This window comes from Cynocephalus volans, chromosome 4, assembly GCF_027409185.1.
Source record: "Cynocephalus volans isolate mCynVol1 chromosome 4, mCynVol1.pri, whole genome shotgun sequence".
Lineage (NCBI taxonomy): Eukaryota > Metazoa > Chordata > Mammalia > Dermoptera > Cynocephalidae > Cynocephalus > Cynocephalus volans.
Genome location: NC_084463.1, coordinates 68,988,637 through 69,006,568, shown reverse-complemented (window position 1 = coordinate 69,006,568; position 17,932 = coordinate 68,988,637). Strand labels below are relative to the sequence as shown.

The 17,932-nt window shown below is 34.6% G+C and overlaps 1 protein-coding gene across 5 annotated transcripts in view; it reads left to right on the top strand.

Annotated features, from left to right (window-relative positions):
* GRIA4 (glutamate ionotropic receptor AMPA type subunit 4) overlaps positions 1 to 17,932 on the top strand; it is a 373,844-nt gene that overhangs the window by 269,812 nt on the left and 86,100 nt on the right. For all 5 annotated transcript variants that reach the window (XM_063092601.1, XM_063092597.1, XM_063092598.1 and 2 more), the window contains one exon: positions 3,286 to 3,470. In XM_063092601.1, the coding sequence (XP_062948671.1) occupies positions 3,286 to 3,470 (185 nt within the window). The remainder of the gene's footprint in view (positions 1 to 3,285; positions 3,471 to 17,932) is intronic.

The window sequence follows — 17,932 nt, the reverse complement described above, 5'->3', positions numbered from 1 at the left end:
CCTTGGGTGATGTAAAAAGTGGTGATGTGTATGGAGGCAGTAGTTCAGGACTTCTCACCTCACAATGATTCTATTTAACACAACTGATAATATCATTATGTGATGTAATAACATTTTTAAAAAATATTTTATGTATAATTGATAATGTTCTTTAATAACTATGAAGAATGCCTTAATTATTTATTGTAATCCAATAATGTCATCATGTCCATGTTGTGCTCTCCTTACTATTCTAAAAGATTATTTTGCTTTCTTTTAAGTTATTTATACAATGCTGTGTATTTTGCAAAATGGTTAGTTACCTATCTACTATCTGTTTTGCTAGATAGTAAATTCCTTATAAAGACAAGAGTCAAGTCTTTGTTTATCTCAGTATACCTTAGAGAATTTTGGATGTAGTAGGTTTTCAATAAATTATATCAAATTAAAGTGTCAGATAGTTTTCTAGAGTAGAAGCAAGACTTAAAAGAACTTTTACTGTAGTGAATTTCCTGTAAGTTCTGTGATATTCACCTAAAACTGCTAGCAATATTATTTTACAATTTTCTAATAACTGGGAGGTACAAGTCAGAGTGAGATGTAGAAATAGTATGACTTGACTTGTGATTTTATAGTTTACATAACAACTAAGTTACATAATCATAGATTCAACAGCAGTATTTTCTCCTGGTTACAATATATTCCTGGCTATTCTGGCAAATAAACAAGATACACACATCTAAGTAGCAATGAATAACAAGACGGCATATTAAAATCAACACAGCTTATAAAAGAATATAAGTTTTCAGCCAGGCTATGAAACTGTAACTGAATGTCCTTTGCACTGCATTGAAAAGATGCCATTTATTTCTGACTATGATTAAGGGGGATTTTAGGTGGCCAACTTTCTTTGCTACTTAACAGAGATTGTGTCCTCTGATTTTGTCTTACTACAATTCTCATCATCAGTTCCATCTGTTGATACTAACTTTGAAAAATCAGATAATGAAATGCTGGGTTTAAGTCATAATTTTGTTTTATTAGTGTGAATCTTTCCTTTGTGTAATGTAAGTGGAGACATACATAAATGTCATCAGAGGTGTGTGGCTTGACATCCTGCAAAAGCCATGTCAGCAGGAGAACGACAACATGGATGCCTAGTGCTGACATGAGGCCTGAAGCCACATTATTCCAAAAAAAAAAAAAAAAAAAGTGGCAATAGCTAGAGAACTGTGCCAAGCTGTGAACTGATCCCACAGAGCAGAAACACTACTTCGATGTGTGTTGCTGATATTTATTACTCTTACAACACTCAATCAAACAAACAAAATGCCTTAGAATTATTTTGGTATGACAATAAATAAAAGGAGAAAAAGAAAAAGTAAGAGGTCAATTAGTATTTTAAAAACCATTGACTTTGAGTCAAAGAACATATTCTTAGGTGTAAAAAAATGAATAAAAGGCCTCAGTTACCATCAGAGAGCAAGTCCCAGTAACAGGATAAATGAGGCATGAACACATACATTAATAGAAGTTTCATAGCATCATGTTACATATGCATTGAATAGGAAACAAGAGAAAGAGTACTGGCTTGGGGGCAGGAAGGGGGGGCGAATCTAGGTAAGATTTGAAAACATAATCACTGGCATGTATTACAAAAGGAAAGACTAAATGGAGCAATAGATATACCAGAATAATTATATAGTAATTAACATGCCCTCTTTCTTTCTCTTTGGGGAATTTTTTTTCATTTAGATAAAAATGAATCCTGACTGCCACAGTATTTCATTTGGCAGGATATCAGGTGATTTATATTTCAAATGTGATCTCATCATCAGTTCCATCTGTTGATACTAACTGAGCATCAGTAATGTTTGAAACTGTGACATGTAGAAAACATACCTAAAAATCAAAATCCCTGAATCTGGGAGACTCACATACCAATCGGAAAACTCAGCAAATATGCTGTTATCTTGCAAGTGCTGTGTATTCATTTTAAATCCTCACTTTTAATCTCCCCAACTCTCTCCCCTAACTCCAGGACTGGACCGAGGGAGAAGAAACTATAGGCAGCCGTGATAGGATGACCTCAGTTAACGTCAGACTTTCCTAAAGAGGACTAGAATATTTGTTTATGCTGAGCCATATAGTGAAAAAATAAGTGGCTGACAGGCTCTCATCTTAACCAGTTCTTGTTGAAGAGCTGTTTATAGATTCAAAGAGTCTTTTTCTCCTTCTTCTTTCACATTACTATTGAAAACTGAGAACTGGAGAAACCAAGATGTCAAGGCAGTGTTGGCATGAAGATGTACTCTAAGGGCTGTGATTCTGAGTCCACAGCTCCTTTCTTAACCCAAATACTAGGCCCTGCTGACTTCCTTCCACATGCAGAGAGATCTGGATCAAGAAGAAGGTAGAGCCTATCCCATCCTGTCATGGAAGGCTGTCTTCACCTAATCTACACCCCCACCCCAAGCAATCTCATCCACTCATTCTCAACCCTCAAGACTCAGTTCAAGTTGATTCTCCTCAGTGGTGTTTTTCCTTGTCCTATCCAGGCAGGTTTCATGAAGCCCTCCCTCGAGCCAACTCTTTACCTCGAGTACTGCTATCATCACACTTTTTAAAACTAAAGCGCCTTTTTTATTTGAATGTCTGTCTCCTCTACCAGATTATGAGTATGGGCAGTGCCTCACCTAGTGGTTATTCAGCTCTCCCTCAATCTTTATCATTCCCCTGCCAAGAAAGGAAGATTTAGATAAATAATGCCTCTCCAATATACATCTGTCCACGTCAACAAACGAAGCTCTGACAGTAATGGGTCCTCAATCAATACGTTGTACTGTTTCTTTTACATCTTCTCTTCCGTAGTTGAACCAAAAATGTTGTTACTACCTTGCTCAAGGGGAGAGTCAAATAGTTCTTCCAAATGAATTCTGTCTAGTGAGTAAAACAACAAAAAGGGTTTATCAAATTGTTATTGACTACAGGTGGTGGTGGATTTTGATTTTTGGTTTATCTCATCAAAAATATGTCTAGAGAAATGCAATATTCTCCAGTAGAAAGATTTTGAGAGTTTGCACAAGGTATGGTGTTGCTACTTCAATCAATGTTTTAGAGATTTTGTTGCCATGAGTAAAGAAAACAAGAACAAGTGATCGAAAATAACCACTCATTGTTTAAGTTTCTAGGCATTCAGTGTATATTTTGAAACATAAAAATGTTGGTGTAGACTCAGTGCCTGCATAAATCACCACTGGGGAGTCACAGTATGTTTTTAGTAACTCTTTTTTCCCCCCTCAATAGGATACTCAATACTCCAAGCTATTATGGAAAAAGCAGGACAAAACGGTTGGCATGTCAGCGCTATATGTGTGGAAAATTTTAATGATGTCAGCTATAGGCAACTTCTAGAAGAACTTGATAGAAGACAAGAGAAGAAATTTGTAATAGACTGTGAGATAGAAAGGCTTCAAAACATATTAGAACAGGTAAGTCCTAAATTTTATATTATTATTAACCTAGACCTTATTCAAAATAGTTGTCCTTTGATTGGCTTCAAAGTCATTGTCAATATCTTTTTCCAACTTTTCATCTGGAGTGTGAGGTTTGGGAGTTTTCATTCCATGATTCATCTCTAGGACCAAATCATAATCCTTTGTCACCAAAGGCTATTTTGGTTCTTAGCTCCAATGCATTTAGGAGCACTATTTCTCACACATTTTTAAGATGTGAACAAGAGAAAGACCCTTTGTGAGTTATCAAGAGCTCTTGGCCTTCTGTTTTCAGAAATACTAATTTTGAAGGTGAATGCCATCTAAAATATTCAAAAAAATTAAAATTTGTATGTGCCTTATTTAATCTTTAGAGAAATAGCTACATGAGAAATAGCAATATAAATCAGTAAAGCAATGAAGTAAAAGAAAATTAAGTAGATAGAATACTGTGTATAGTGTGCTTTCTACTTAATGTTGTAATTAAATATGTTTCTGCCATAGTGAAGATGGTTTTCAACTCCACTCTTTAAAGAAGAATCCTTAAATAAAGCTTTCAATAATTTTTTTTTATTTAATTCGAAATAGGCAGGAAAAGATAAAACTGAGTATTATCTTTCATTGTGTTAAATGATATGAAAATACCATCAAATAATGGATAACATTTGCCTTCCCCCTAACCCGGCCTATCACGATAAAGCTTTGAAAGGCTGCCTTTGGCCAAAATTGCAGCAAATGAATGCCATCTAGTGGTTTTAGAAATGTTTGCGCATAGTTACCTGCAATGGTTGGCTGCAGAATATAGTAACATGATTTTTTTGTTGATTAGTTTGTTACCTATAGTTTAGCTGAATAATTATATGATTTGGTTTGTAGTGGTAAACTTACCAATCTGGAGGTCAATTTATATGTATAACTTTAGTCCTCAGTTACAAAAATCAAAACCAAAATGTATTTCAGAGATTCCTCCTTAATACCTGAAGGCACTGAAGTAGATGTCTTAAGTTTCCTTCCTCCATTGTATTAGCATTTGCAAAAGATAAAAGTTAAAAATATGCTGCATTTTTAAAGGCTAGCGAAGCTAGACTGTACAGTAAGAGGAAATGACAGAGCATTTACTGACTGTTATCCCTATATAGAAGAAAAAGCAAAACAAAACACTTGACTGAAGAAATATGCATATGTTATTTGGGTAAATATTAATTTCAAGCCTATGCGTCACTCAGGTTTGTTCCTGAGGAGCACACGAAATCATTAAGGTTGCATCAATTCAAGATACATGAAAACTTTCAATGGGCATTTATGGAATCCAAGAAAAAACTTTCTCTCTTTATTAAGCTGTGCAGTCACTTCAACTCCCACTCTCCTTCCCTCCCATTCCTACCCGGTATTGAGAATTTGAGTTGTTTGACCTGAACAACTGATGCTTTGTAAATAACTCGTGATGAATCCCACAGAGCAGCCGATTCTAACAACTGCCTGGATTGCCAAGTTTCTGTCAGAGGGTGAATAAGGCTAAGAAAGACCCTCCACTTAGCACCTGTGCTTAAGGGACTGGAGTCTGGAGGAAGCAATTGAGTGCCAAAAGCACACTGACCCATTTCAGAGGCTTAGCTGGCTTCTAAGAAGAAAATCAATCGGCACACCGGGGTGCTTTGGATAAATTCTCTGAATAAGCCTTAAATGAGCTCTTGCTAAGGGAACTGGACATCTTAATTTTTTTTTATATATCATTTCAAAGAAATTAGAAAACTTGAGTGTCTACCTTTCCTATTCTTCTTGCTGAATTCTTTTCAGCAAAGGTTTCTTTTCTATTATGGCTGCATAGTAGTAATGAGAATAGTAATAGACCTTTGTCCCTTTAAAATGCCTCTCCGGTATAAATCTCATAAAGTGTAACACAGTCTACTGTATTGTGAGAAAATAATGTACTCTTAATTGTCCCATAAAATTTTCCCCCAGAAAAATCTGTTTTTTGATTCTGAACATGATTTTTTTTAACTATCTCTATTTTAATTCCTCATAGCCCTAAGCAAAATCACTTTTAGTGTTTCTTGATGTTACTCTTGACTCATCCAAACACAAGAGCCAATCCAAACTTTGATGGGAATTTGTACATGTATCCGCTGTGTTTCAATATCCTCTTTCATAAATTAAGATAACAATTGAAAACCATTTCAGACAATCAACCAAACCATTTTTTAAAAAAGTAAAAAGTGAAATGCTGAATAATCTTGATCAGAAAAATATCTTTGAAAAAGTAACATTCTTTCAGAAGATGGTAAAATTAATACAATGAAGATAAGGGGATACATTAGTACATTTCTAGAAGGGTGGGTCCACTTAATATTATGGTTGCATGCTATCAATAATTATTTTATTGACATTTTAATTTGAATCAATTTGCAAAAGCATAATGAAAATAGCTCATACTATAGTCTCTCAAAATATGTTAATGGGCTACTGTGATTAGAGAAACATTTCATCTTCTGTACAGGGTGTCCAAATTATTCTTATGCCACGAATTAATTAGTTCTTGTAAATGCATAGCTATTTAAAATAGCAGTTACCCATATACTCATTCAAACATTTCAAAATCTGAGCTTCAGATCAAGTATTTGAAAATGTAATTCAAGATATTTTATTTTTTCCACCTTAAATTACACCATAAGAAAAAATGGAAGAATTTATGTAAATATCACGAACCTAGCCATATAAGGCAATAGAAAGATAGCAAAACTACAAAGATAGACTTATTTTCATTTTGTTTGTATCAATTCCAATCAAACAACATGTATTTTTTGGCTCTCTTAATCTAAGGGGTAATTTGACACACTTATCTTTAGAAGAAGACTTTGAAAAGAAACAGAAAACTAAAAGTATTTTTAAGTGTTTGCTGAATTTGTGATTAATTATTGATAAAGTATCTATTTTTACTTAAATTTATACTATGAGTTTACCTTAAAAATATTATAAATACCATTTTGTACACTAGTTTTATTCATCTCACCTAATTTTCTTCCTTTAACAATAAATCAATGATTTTGTAGAATAGTTTGCAGTAGTTTAATATAGTTAGAATTAAATCAACTGTTTCCATATCAAAATAAGTGGTTTATACTGGAAGGCTTTTTGCATATATTATTTTATTTTCATATATACCCATTATTTTTAGATCCTGAACCCAATTACTTGCAAAGAGATTCTAGGGACCTAGTACCTTATCAATTGAACATGGAAGTATCAGACTTTGATTTCCAGTTGCAAAAATATGATATCAAACTTGATCTTAACTATCTTTTTGGCATCAAAATTATTTGAGAAAAGTTGCACTTATGGCCTGAGATTACACATGCATTTTACTCCATGATGAGAAAACCCAAGGGTTTTGCAGTTAGATCTGTGAGTTCCTATTGTCAGTGAAACCCTCCTCTCATGAACACCCAACTCTGATCCTCTGGAACAGAATCATCACAATGGGCAGTGGGATGGCTTGTACTCTCTTCCAACACTTTTTTTGCCCAGTTGACTTACCTACCTTGCATGATGATAGTTCTAAAAAAAATTTTAAACATGAGTTTTTTCACTCTTTAAGCGATGGATAAGAAATCTTCAGTTGTTTATTTTGAAAAAAGTAAATGGAATCGCTTAATACCTATGATTCTTCTCCTCACTTTAGATAAAAAGAGTTGGGCTGAGATGCTCTCTCTTACCCTAAAATACTAATTCTAATGAAGTTTTTCTGATATTGCATTTGATCATGAAGCAGTACATAATTTTATACACAGAATATACCTTGAAAAGAAGCATAAAGTAATAAAAACCTCAGTCAGGTGGCCCTTTCTGGTTATTCATTCATTCTACAAATATTTATTCAGTGCCATCTATCTATGTATCTGTCTATCTGTCTATCTCTATACACATAGTCAGGCACTATGCTCTGCTGAAGATAAAGTGCAAAGCAAAACTGACACATTTTCTGTTCTACTTAGTAACTCTTATCCAGTTAACTAAGGTGTTTGCTAAAATCCTACTAAAATGTATTCTTTATTTTGGAAATAGAGTACATAGAAAATGATCAAGGATCTCCCTCTACCTCAGGCATGCCATGAATGCCAGTTTGTATTGAATAGATGATGATATCAAAGGTATTAGATAGAGAACTGGTACTGTATTGATTACATAACTGTGTATATAAGGAGTCTAGCCAAGTATTTGTCAGGAGAAGATAGTAAGGACTGACTTTAGAGTATGCAATAGATATTGAACAAAAGAATGAAGGAGAATGTGGCTGTACAGTTGGCTCACAGGTATCTCAAACTGCCTCTTTATCACATACGTCAGATTTAATTGGCACCTTTTACAGCAGAATTGCCCCTTTCACTATATAAACGGGAAAGTTAGTATACCATTAGATATAATTTGAATCTCAGATAATTGGCAAAACCAGTGACCTTCCCCTACTGTTTGCCAATCAATCAAAAAGCCTAAAAGCTATGATTGACCTCTCAGAGCTTATTGCATCACCAAAGGAAGTCAATAACCTACCTCAGGGCAAGATCAATCAGAAAGAGGAAAATTCCTCACAAACATAAATGTAGCCATTTGCACATAGGAGGTGAAAGGCGGACATGGTCACAGTTAACTTATTCCAAGCTCAGGACTGCCTTCCATGTCTGGTACCATCTAAGTATGATGTCAGTTCTCAGACAGGAATTCTAGCAAATTGTCAAATGCATGGCAATACTGTGAAATGGTAAAGCCTGTTTATTTAGAGTCTGCATTCACCAATTTTCACAACTCAAATTAGAAACTGTACAAAATCTAGAACTTTACCCAGCCCCCCCCCCCAAAAAAAATCTTGGACATTGAATAAAACATTAAAAAGAGTCAAAGGCTTAAAGATCCTACTTCTGTATCCCATAACCGATTACTATCTGAAAGGAATGGAACATTTCTGTTACTGGCTAATGACCCTAAAGTCAATTTTTTCACACCAAAGCCAAAAAAAGAAAAACACACAAAACAAAACAAAAAAACCTCAAAAACAAAAGTATAGAAGAGAGAAAAGGCAAAGTGAAACACAAAGAGAAGAGGAAAACTAGCAAACTAGCTACAGTTGTGAGGAGAAAGTCACCACAGATAGATCTGATCATTGCAGATATGAGCTTTGATCATTTGAATCATCTCTAGAAGGGTTGAGTGACACACAATCTGACAGTAGGAATGAGCCAGCAACAGCAGGCAGGACGACTCCACACTTGACCCCTTATGTATTCATTCAACATCTATATGCCAGACATCGTGAGCAAAACATGGTCCCTGTGCTGAGAATGCTTACACTCAAGTTGGAAACTAAAAAATATGAATAAATAATTGCAAGACAACTTGATGGCTTCAGAAACAGAAATATTACAAAATGCATCAAGAACCCCTGAAATGGGGTGACAAGGATCATCAAGGCATTCAGGAATGTTTCACAGAGAAAACAGACCATTTAAATTAAAAAGGCATTGGATTTTCCCAGCCAGAGAAAATGGGCAAGGGTATTCCAAAACAGAAAGCACTGCAAAGGCAAGGAAGTCTGAAAAAGCTCAGAAGGTAGAGATTAGTTCTACGTGATAATGATTGGGTATGGGGCAAAGGTAGATGCTGGGATGGAGCCGCAGTCAAAGATGAAGCTGTAAGATTGGAGGTGGCAGAAATGTGGATTCCTTGTACTCGTATTGCACCAGTTTAGCTGTCTGTCTTTCTTATTGAAATCTTATCAGGCATAGTGTATGTTTATCACTTACCAATATATCTCCAGTGACTTGGTAGGGTCAAAAAGTAATTGCTGAGTAAATGAAAGTCTAAATGAGCCTCACTCGAAGACAGTGGCAAGAGATGTCTCCCATATGTGTTTAAGGGAAGAGCTTCAGCAAGGTTTTCTTGTCCAAAATCTCACCTGCCAAAGATGGTGGGAAACCTATATTGCCTAAAGTTTGTTGTGTAGGCTGAAAAAAGCACAAGAGTTTAATTCCATATATTAAAGTAACAATGAATGATATGCAACAGGAACAAATCAGGCACCCAAAGAAATTGCTACAGCAAAGAAATCATATCAGCAATTCCCTCACTGCAGACTGGCAGAGCTTGCTGCTTTTGCTTCATTCTAAAGCTCTTTTTTGCATATCGAGCTTTGCTCGGTCAGGATATACAACAAAGTAAGAAGAAACTCAAAAGATATGAGGTTATACTAAGAAGGAGAAATTTACTTCTTTAATCTTACTTTTTAGTTGAATTAATTTGATTGCGCAAGTCCCACTATAATGCACTAGATTTGTTGTTTTCATAGAAAACAGAAACACCTTTACAGATCTCAGTCAGACTAGTGCAAATGGAATTGGAGGGGGTTAGAAAGAGGTATCTAGTAGTCTCCTAGCAGCTGTTACCATGGTTGCAGCTATACTTCATTTTCTTATAAAGTAAAAAAAAAAAAGAAGAAGAAGAAAATAAAAGGAAAAGTAGTAAAAGCAAAAGATGTTAAGTTTTTTCAAGAAAGAAGAAAATACTGTCAGAATGCAAGTGTGATTGTCTTGGAAAAACTGTGAATTACAGTATTCAATAAATTTCAGTTGATGCTGCAAGAGTACTTGTTAGAATAATTTCTGTTATTGTTTTTGATGTAAACATCCAAGAGTTGAGATTCTTCTTAAAAAGATAAAAGAAAACTGCTTAATAATTTTAGAGGTATAAAATGAATTAGTTTTTCTAGTCTCAAATCAAAAGCAGCTACTCTGGTTTAGGAAAAAGTAAGTAATAGTCCTCATTAAGCAGAAAAGAGAGGATAACTTCTTAATTTATTCCAGGAGAATTTTTTTTTTTTTTTTTTTTTTTTGTCTACTCTTCAAATGTTTAAAAGGCAGTGAGATTTTTTTTTTAAAAAAAAAAAAAGAAAGAAAGTAAAACATCTTTCAGGACACTTTTCTGAATTTTATAAATATCATAAATGTAAACACTTTTATAAATTATAGATTTCCTTGTATCAAATAGCTCAGTAATAAAGTGTACTACCTGCCAGTAGAAGAAGTGAGATATCCTTTTAGTCACGTGGATTCAGCCGGAAAGGTAAAGGAACAAATTAATTCCTAATTCTCCTCTTCAGATTAACCATATAAATGGACACCTTTCCCTACTGATGTAGGTTTTCTCTGAGCTCACATACAACTCATGCCAAGTTTAAGATTAGACTGTGAAAGGAAATTAAAGTAGGGCTGTTTTTACCAAAAAAAAAAAAGAGAGAGAGAGAGAGCAAGATTCACATAATCACTGGCAAATGGAAAAATGGAAGAAAGATTAAGATTGGATATAAGGAATTTATTTTCTTTTTTTTTAAGTTTTTTTCCAAGGCCACATATACCAAACAATAGTTATAGTCTTCCAAAATCTAGGCTTAAATTGCCTCTGTATTTGCCCTATGGCCTTCCCTTTAAAACCACAGAACCCATAATGGGAGGGGGGGTGAAAATATACATATATATTTATATTCCATTTTTATAATTAATTTTGTGCTTATAATATAACATAATGATATAATAATATAAATATCTTGCAAGTAATACAAGAGAAATAAATTTCCTTGTCTCTGTCCTCTCCACCCTATTATTTTCCTTTCTTGTACATGTACACCTACTCATCCTTTTGGTCATTTATTTGACACACATTTATCTAATACCTACTAAATTCAAAGAACTATATGTAAGTTAAATCAGTTTCAATCCATTCCAGGAAGGAGTTTCAAATGTAAAGGAAAACAGAGGAACACAGGCAAAAAACACAGCACATGTGTTATTTGTGGAAAGGCATAATAATGAAGATGAAAGCAAATTGTTGAAAGATGAATTTGAATACCCTAGGGAAGCAAAGACGGGGGGGGGGGGGAAGCCTTCAAGAGAAAGTTAAGGCAAATTGATTCATCTTTACCCTTTGTTTTTTATAGTCACATTTATACCAGTGTATATCTTCATTTGTTCAACATCTACTTAAATATTCGTTGAGTGCCTATTGTAGGCCAGGCAATAGCCTAGGCTCAGGAAAAGCCCTTACCCAATGGACCTTATATTTCAGTGGGGGAGCCACACAATAAACAAAAAAGTAAATATGAAATGCCAAATAGTGAAAGTGAGAAGTTTATTTATTAATTTTTTTATTAGTGTCTACTTTGCCAACCACTGTGATTTGCACTTTTTTGGGGAAATTATAGATTCCATTATTTTTGTCAAGATTTTAAGTGTAACTGATCTGACTGCAGTAAAAAAAAAAAGAAAGAAAAGAAAAGAAAATTCTTTTGGCAATTTTAACAGAACTGTTAGTAAATATGGATAATAGCCTTTAAATTTTGACTGACCTGTATAAAACATGGGCAAAATACCTACTGACTGAGCTTGCTATGCAAATATTACATACAAGAAAAAAAGTCAATCTAATTTATCCAGGAGAGGCATTTTTCCCACATTTTATCCCTATAGTTATGATCTTTTGTTTGCTGGTTTTTAAAAATAGTATTGGAGTTAATCATTTGAACAAATGTAAAAAGTTTACTCAGAAAAGTTCGTATTAGTTTATCAAGACAGTGCATCTGCTTACATCTGTGCTTTCTCTATGAATCCACTTCATAGGAACCTGACTCTCTCTTACCTAACTATTTGAAGTGTAGCATTACAAAGCCCAAATAGGCTCAAATATAAAGAAAATATTCTGCTGAAATAAAAACAAAGATAATGACAATGGGATAATAATGAATTAATCACAGTTTCGTTTATTCAATATAATTACAAACATGCAAATTTTGGAAGCCATAACCAAAATATTATTAGGTGAAGTTATTAAACAGTGAGGGAGGTGCCATCCCAAAAATTATGGACAGAACTTATCACAAATATGCCTGAAATGGTTTTGTTACTCTTGTGGATAAAGATAATCAGCACTTGAAAAGAAATAAGAAAATGCTGATAAAGCAACATTTATATTTATGCTAAAGCAACTTAAAGTCTGAAACATAAGTGAAGTTAACAGAATGAGTGGAAAGTAATGCTTTAGGAAGGATGTCCTTAAATAACCTTTGAAAACTATTCTGCAGAACTGCATACTCTGTCTGACTCTTGAGATTTCACTGTATATTAGCATATTAATGTCTCTGAACATCTCGACATCAAAAAAAAACCCTCTTGAACCTTATTTAACATAGTGTTTCTTGCAAACTGGCTACAGAACACTTCTTTTTTGCAACCACCTCTTTACATTTTATTTGCCTACTATTCATCCAAGAAAATAAGGGAAATTTTGAATTAAGAAAAATGAGAAAGAATGTTCAGATGATAATATTGCAAAGATGATAAAGAAAAGAAATATAAAAGGAAGAGGATAGGGTAGTAACACGATATATTGAGAGAAGCTTCCTGGAACCAATGGCTCACACAGTGCTCTGCACTGCAGTCACGGAGTCATAGACTCTGAGATTGACAGGATCTTAGAAGTCATCAGTCCCATGAACAACATCACATAGTGTAATGCAGTCTATGTTTGAACAATTAGGTTTCATCCTGAGTATACTTGACCTTAAAATTCAGCAAATATTCCCTCATAATTAAAACATATATGACAGTATGTGACATTTGAAGATAACTTTTATTCCTATCACCACCAGTTCCCTCAAGTTTTCTTTATTACCCAAGAATAGATATGTACTCATTGATGATGATATGTCCAATTAGGGACATCTCAAGAAATGAGATATTTTGATTGTTTTCTGATTAATAAGAATTAATCTACTGCTATTTATAGAATCTTCATTTTCAAAGAGAATATCATAAAATATTTAACACAACTATATTGTACATAGTTTAACCTTCAATTGATGACTTTGGGCTTGTCACAGATAAATAGGATTATCTATTGGACTGAGTTGGATTTGTATTAAATTTAGGACATATACTTGAACAGCCATTTTAAATATATGCCTAGTAAAGTACAAGCTATGCCAAACTAAATCTAAGTTATTTAAGCTTTTCTGCTAATTAGCTTCATTATGGATATATGAAGAAACTGCAAACCTAGACTTGGATGCATTAAAGTTTACCTGATAATTCTCCGCCTGTGTGTTCCTGTCCCTGTCTCATGCAAAATGGAATCACCTTGTGTGTATGCTGTTATTCAAATAATCAGTATGTTCAGACAGGAGAATTGTGCTTTTGCTTCATTAACAAATAAATTTATGATAAATCTGGTTTTTCTCATAAAAAGTTTGGCATTCATATAATGTGATAGATAATGTTACCCTCAAAAATATCTATTTTATTCATTTTCCTCTTATAAAAGATATAATAATATTGGCCAAAAATAAGTTTTCTGAATTGCTATGATCTAAGGAAGAGAACAGGATATAGTAAAAGGAGTACAGAAATTGTAGTCAAAAGACTCGGGCTGGAGTCCCAGCTTGATCACTTAATGACTATATTTTTATTTAATGTGTTTGTTTATGAAAGCAAAGGATTGCCCCCTCCAACTACATCTTATTAGAACTATTTTCATATTGCTTGCTACAAAATGTCTCTTTAATTACAAAAGAGCATGCTTCTAACTGGTTATTTCAAGCTGTTATATGTGCTCCAAATTCATAATCACAAATGCCATAGAATCGTTTATGCCTCTTTGCAAATGTTTTAAATCATTAAATTAAAATGCTGTTAAATCAAAATGCAGCTCCACTAAGAGATGTTCATAGTTAACATGATGAGAATCATATTATTCAAGCTTTGTGGATGTAGAATTTTAGAGCCACTGTAATTGGCAGAGAGAAGGATATACTCTCCAATGTGCGTTTCCATAGCCATTGGCAGTTGCCATGATGGGGCAAAGGGATGTCATGGAATGAACATGAGCAGGAACTGAACACTTGAATTGCAGCACTTGCTTTTCACTGTATAGTTCTAGGACTCTATTCAAACGATATCTCTTATAGGGCCCTAAATTTGCTAATTGACTAAATTAGGGAAAAGTATATAAAGTGATCAAAAATCTTTGACTTTCCTGATAAAATGAAACTGAACGAAAAATTTTTTAACATTTTGAATAAAGTTAAAGAAGAAACAATAACAAACCAGCGCTAAAAATGGGTATCCGTAAGATATACAAGACAGTATGAAGGGGGAAGTCATGTGCTAGGAATAGAAAGAATTTATTAAATAAAGACACCAAATAATTTCTATTTACCTAGAATAAACCTTTTTCATCAATTAGCTATCCGTACGAAAGTATGGTATTTTATGTAATTCAAGTACTTGATTATATAGAGAGAGATAGGGACTCAGGTATAACACAGATATGTCACACTACAGAGACGAACAGCTTGGGACAGTTAGCCAGCAAAAGTAAGTGATTTTTTTACGTTACCAATTGCACAACCACCTCAGTGAATTTTTTCCTTGGAGATTGTTATAGTTTGATTTCCCCCAGAAACTGACCTTAAGACAATGATTTGTATGCAAACCATTTGTTTGGGAGGTGAAGATCAGTCTGGAAACAAACAAGCAAACAAAAAAAGAAACAAACAAACAAAAGAACAGACTAAAAGGGGAGTGCTAAAAAGCAGTCAAATAAAAGGTACATGTATCAAGCAAATTAGCATGTGGGTGACAGGGGCTTAATCCCATTTGGAGTAAGTGTAAACTAATTACTGGAGGAAGCTAGTGTAGAACACACAAATCTCACTTGTGGGGCAAGGGAGTTAGGGTATTTATGCACCAACTCCTGTCAGTCATTGTATGAGGGCTGTTGGGGAGGAGGGCGTTAATGCCCAGGCACTTCTGACCTCTTCCCCGCTCCAAGGGCAAACTGGGCTCCAGAGACCAGAGAAGACCCTGAGGCAAGGGACTTCAGGTGCTGGCAGCTGGAAGGTGAGCTAGCACACATTGAAATGGCAAGGGCAGGAGCATAGTTAGGGCAGCAATAATACCTATTACTGTTACTGGCCCTAGAGACGTAGGACTTTATGTCTGTAAAAGACCCAACAGCCCAAAAAAGGACCAGATCCAACATCTCTTATTGGAAGTTAGTCAGAGTTTCCTGGAAACTTCCAGAGTAAGAGAGAGCACTACTTTGAGAGGCAACATTCCCTTTATGGACAGCTCTCTTTCCCTCCACTTTTCCCAAAAAAGAATTTTTCCTAGTTACAAACTTTTATAATCTTTAACATCTCCAAGTGTAGAAGAAAAGGAAAATACACACACACACACATGCACCTATGTACATATAGACACACACAGACCCACATGGGCCCACACACAAATGTGTGTGTGTGTGTGTGTATATCTTTCTCTGAAAATAACTGATGAGAGCTCACGTTCCTATCTCCATTCTAAATCTCTTCTTACAGTAAACCATCTTAGTTCTTTGTGGTCTGGGGTTCTTGATTTTCCTCACCCCGTCCCTACCTCATACCCCTGGAACTAAAATCCTGCTGTTATCTTGAAAGGTTGTAGTTAAAACCACTTGCCTTATATTTTTCTTTTGGTGGAAATGAAATAAAACTAAAGCTTTTGTTTTTATTAGCAGTAAAATATTCCGAAGCACTTTGAAAATCAATCCTCAGGGGACATTTGAGAGATTGGATTAGTAAGAGTTGCCCTCCTGACAGTGAGTTTCCAACATTTACCAGCACTGTAATTCTAAGCATCACTAAATGTGCTGTGCAGTTTCCTCCGTGTCACTAAATTCTCTGGAACATAACAACTGAGAGAAGAATTTCCAGCTCACTTATAAAACCAAATTAAAAGAGAAACCAAAAATCATTCATACTCAAGTGTACCATTGCATGTCTTTAGCTAGAAGACAGTACTCAATAGAGCAATCACAGCTTCTTAATAATGGTTCGAGGTAATATACAGCAACCCTTAGAGAAGGACCCCTAAGTGCTTTATAAACCATAAATAAACAAAGGATTAACATAAAATCTGGTTATGGATTAAAGGCCAAACTTTCATTCATTTGCAAGTTTCAAATTAATATTCTAATGTTTGTGATGTTAACTTCTTTATTTATCCATTTGATCAATATTTAGTGTCTATTCACTCTTAAATGTGATACCACTTCTTGAAACCCATAGCACTCCCCTTACTCTGCTCATATTTCAGTCATTTCTGCTCATCTCATACCCTTCTGAGATAATAAACACCCTTGCAATAGCAGCACTGACTTACCTGTCTTTATAATCCTTGAATCTCCCAGCCCTAAACTTGTACATGGGAGGTACTCCATTGGCATTTGTTGAACCAAATTAAATTGAAAGGCAGGGTCAATATGGAAAAGTGTTCTGGATTCATTTTTCCCAACTTGAATCAATAAATAAAGATTTAGAAGTTACATTCATAAAGATTGATTATGCCATAACTTGTTCATAAAATAATTGCAGTGTTTGCACCTGCCATTTACCCTATTAATATTCACAGGTCTGATTTTAGAACTGAATTATTTGACCAACACCATGGATATTTCTAAACAACTGTTTCCTAAAAAAGTAATTAAAGGAATCAATTAGTCACTTCTCTTAAATGTTTTATTCTTGTGAAGATGGGCTCCTTTGAAGGTGCATGATCAATGTAACTAGTGTATCCTTCCTGACCTATTCTACAGAACTCCAAACAGACACTCGATCACTATTCTTTGTCTAGTGCATTTTGTTTCTTTTAAAAAGATAAAAGAATAAAGAGGCAGATTCTCTACCCCTTCATTTTTCTGTCTTTGTGAAAGGCCAAATTAATTTTTGTAACTATGTCCTCACCCTGGGCATTGTTTCCCGTGACAACTCGACCAACCACACTTGTACACAGGCAGTGCTATTTTATATTTATATTTTTCATGTCAAACTGTTTCTTTTCCCTTTTCATAAAAGAATAACATCAAATGCATAGAGATACAAGGTTTGGTCTGCATGAAAAGTCAAGTCACTCAAATTTATTTTCTACATGAAATATTTTTCACTTTGGTTAAGAAGATAAAAGCCATGTAAAACTACAACTATGACATTGTCAGTTTTACACAATCACTCTTTAAAAAATATAAACAAAACTATTTCCAAGACACTATTCTATGAAGTATAAATTGTATTTTTTCACAAAGAAACCCCATCTAGTGGTAGATGCTTGGCAGAGTGACCAAGATCTGGCTTTCATCCATGGCCACCCCAGGTCGGGTAGTGAGTGAATTCTCTACTGTTCAAAGGCAATGAGGCCTTCACAGAAATTTGTGCTATACATTTGGTTTTTCCCAGCCAGGATCTGGCTTAGCAAAGACAGTGATCCCTCTAGCATCACCAGCTGGGTAAATAAATCTTCAGATCCGCGCTCTCCGAGGCCCTTGGTCCTCAGAATGTTAACGCATGTCAAGCTCTGCATGACCTTTTCTGCCATGATTTTTGTCCC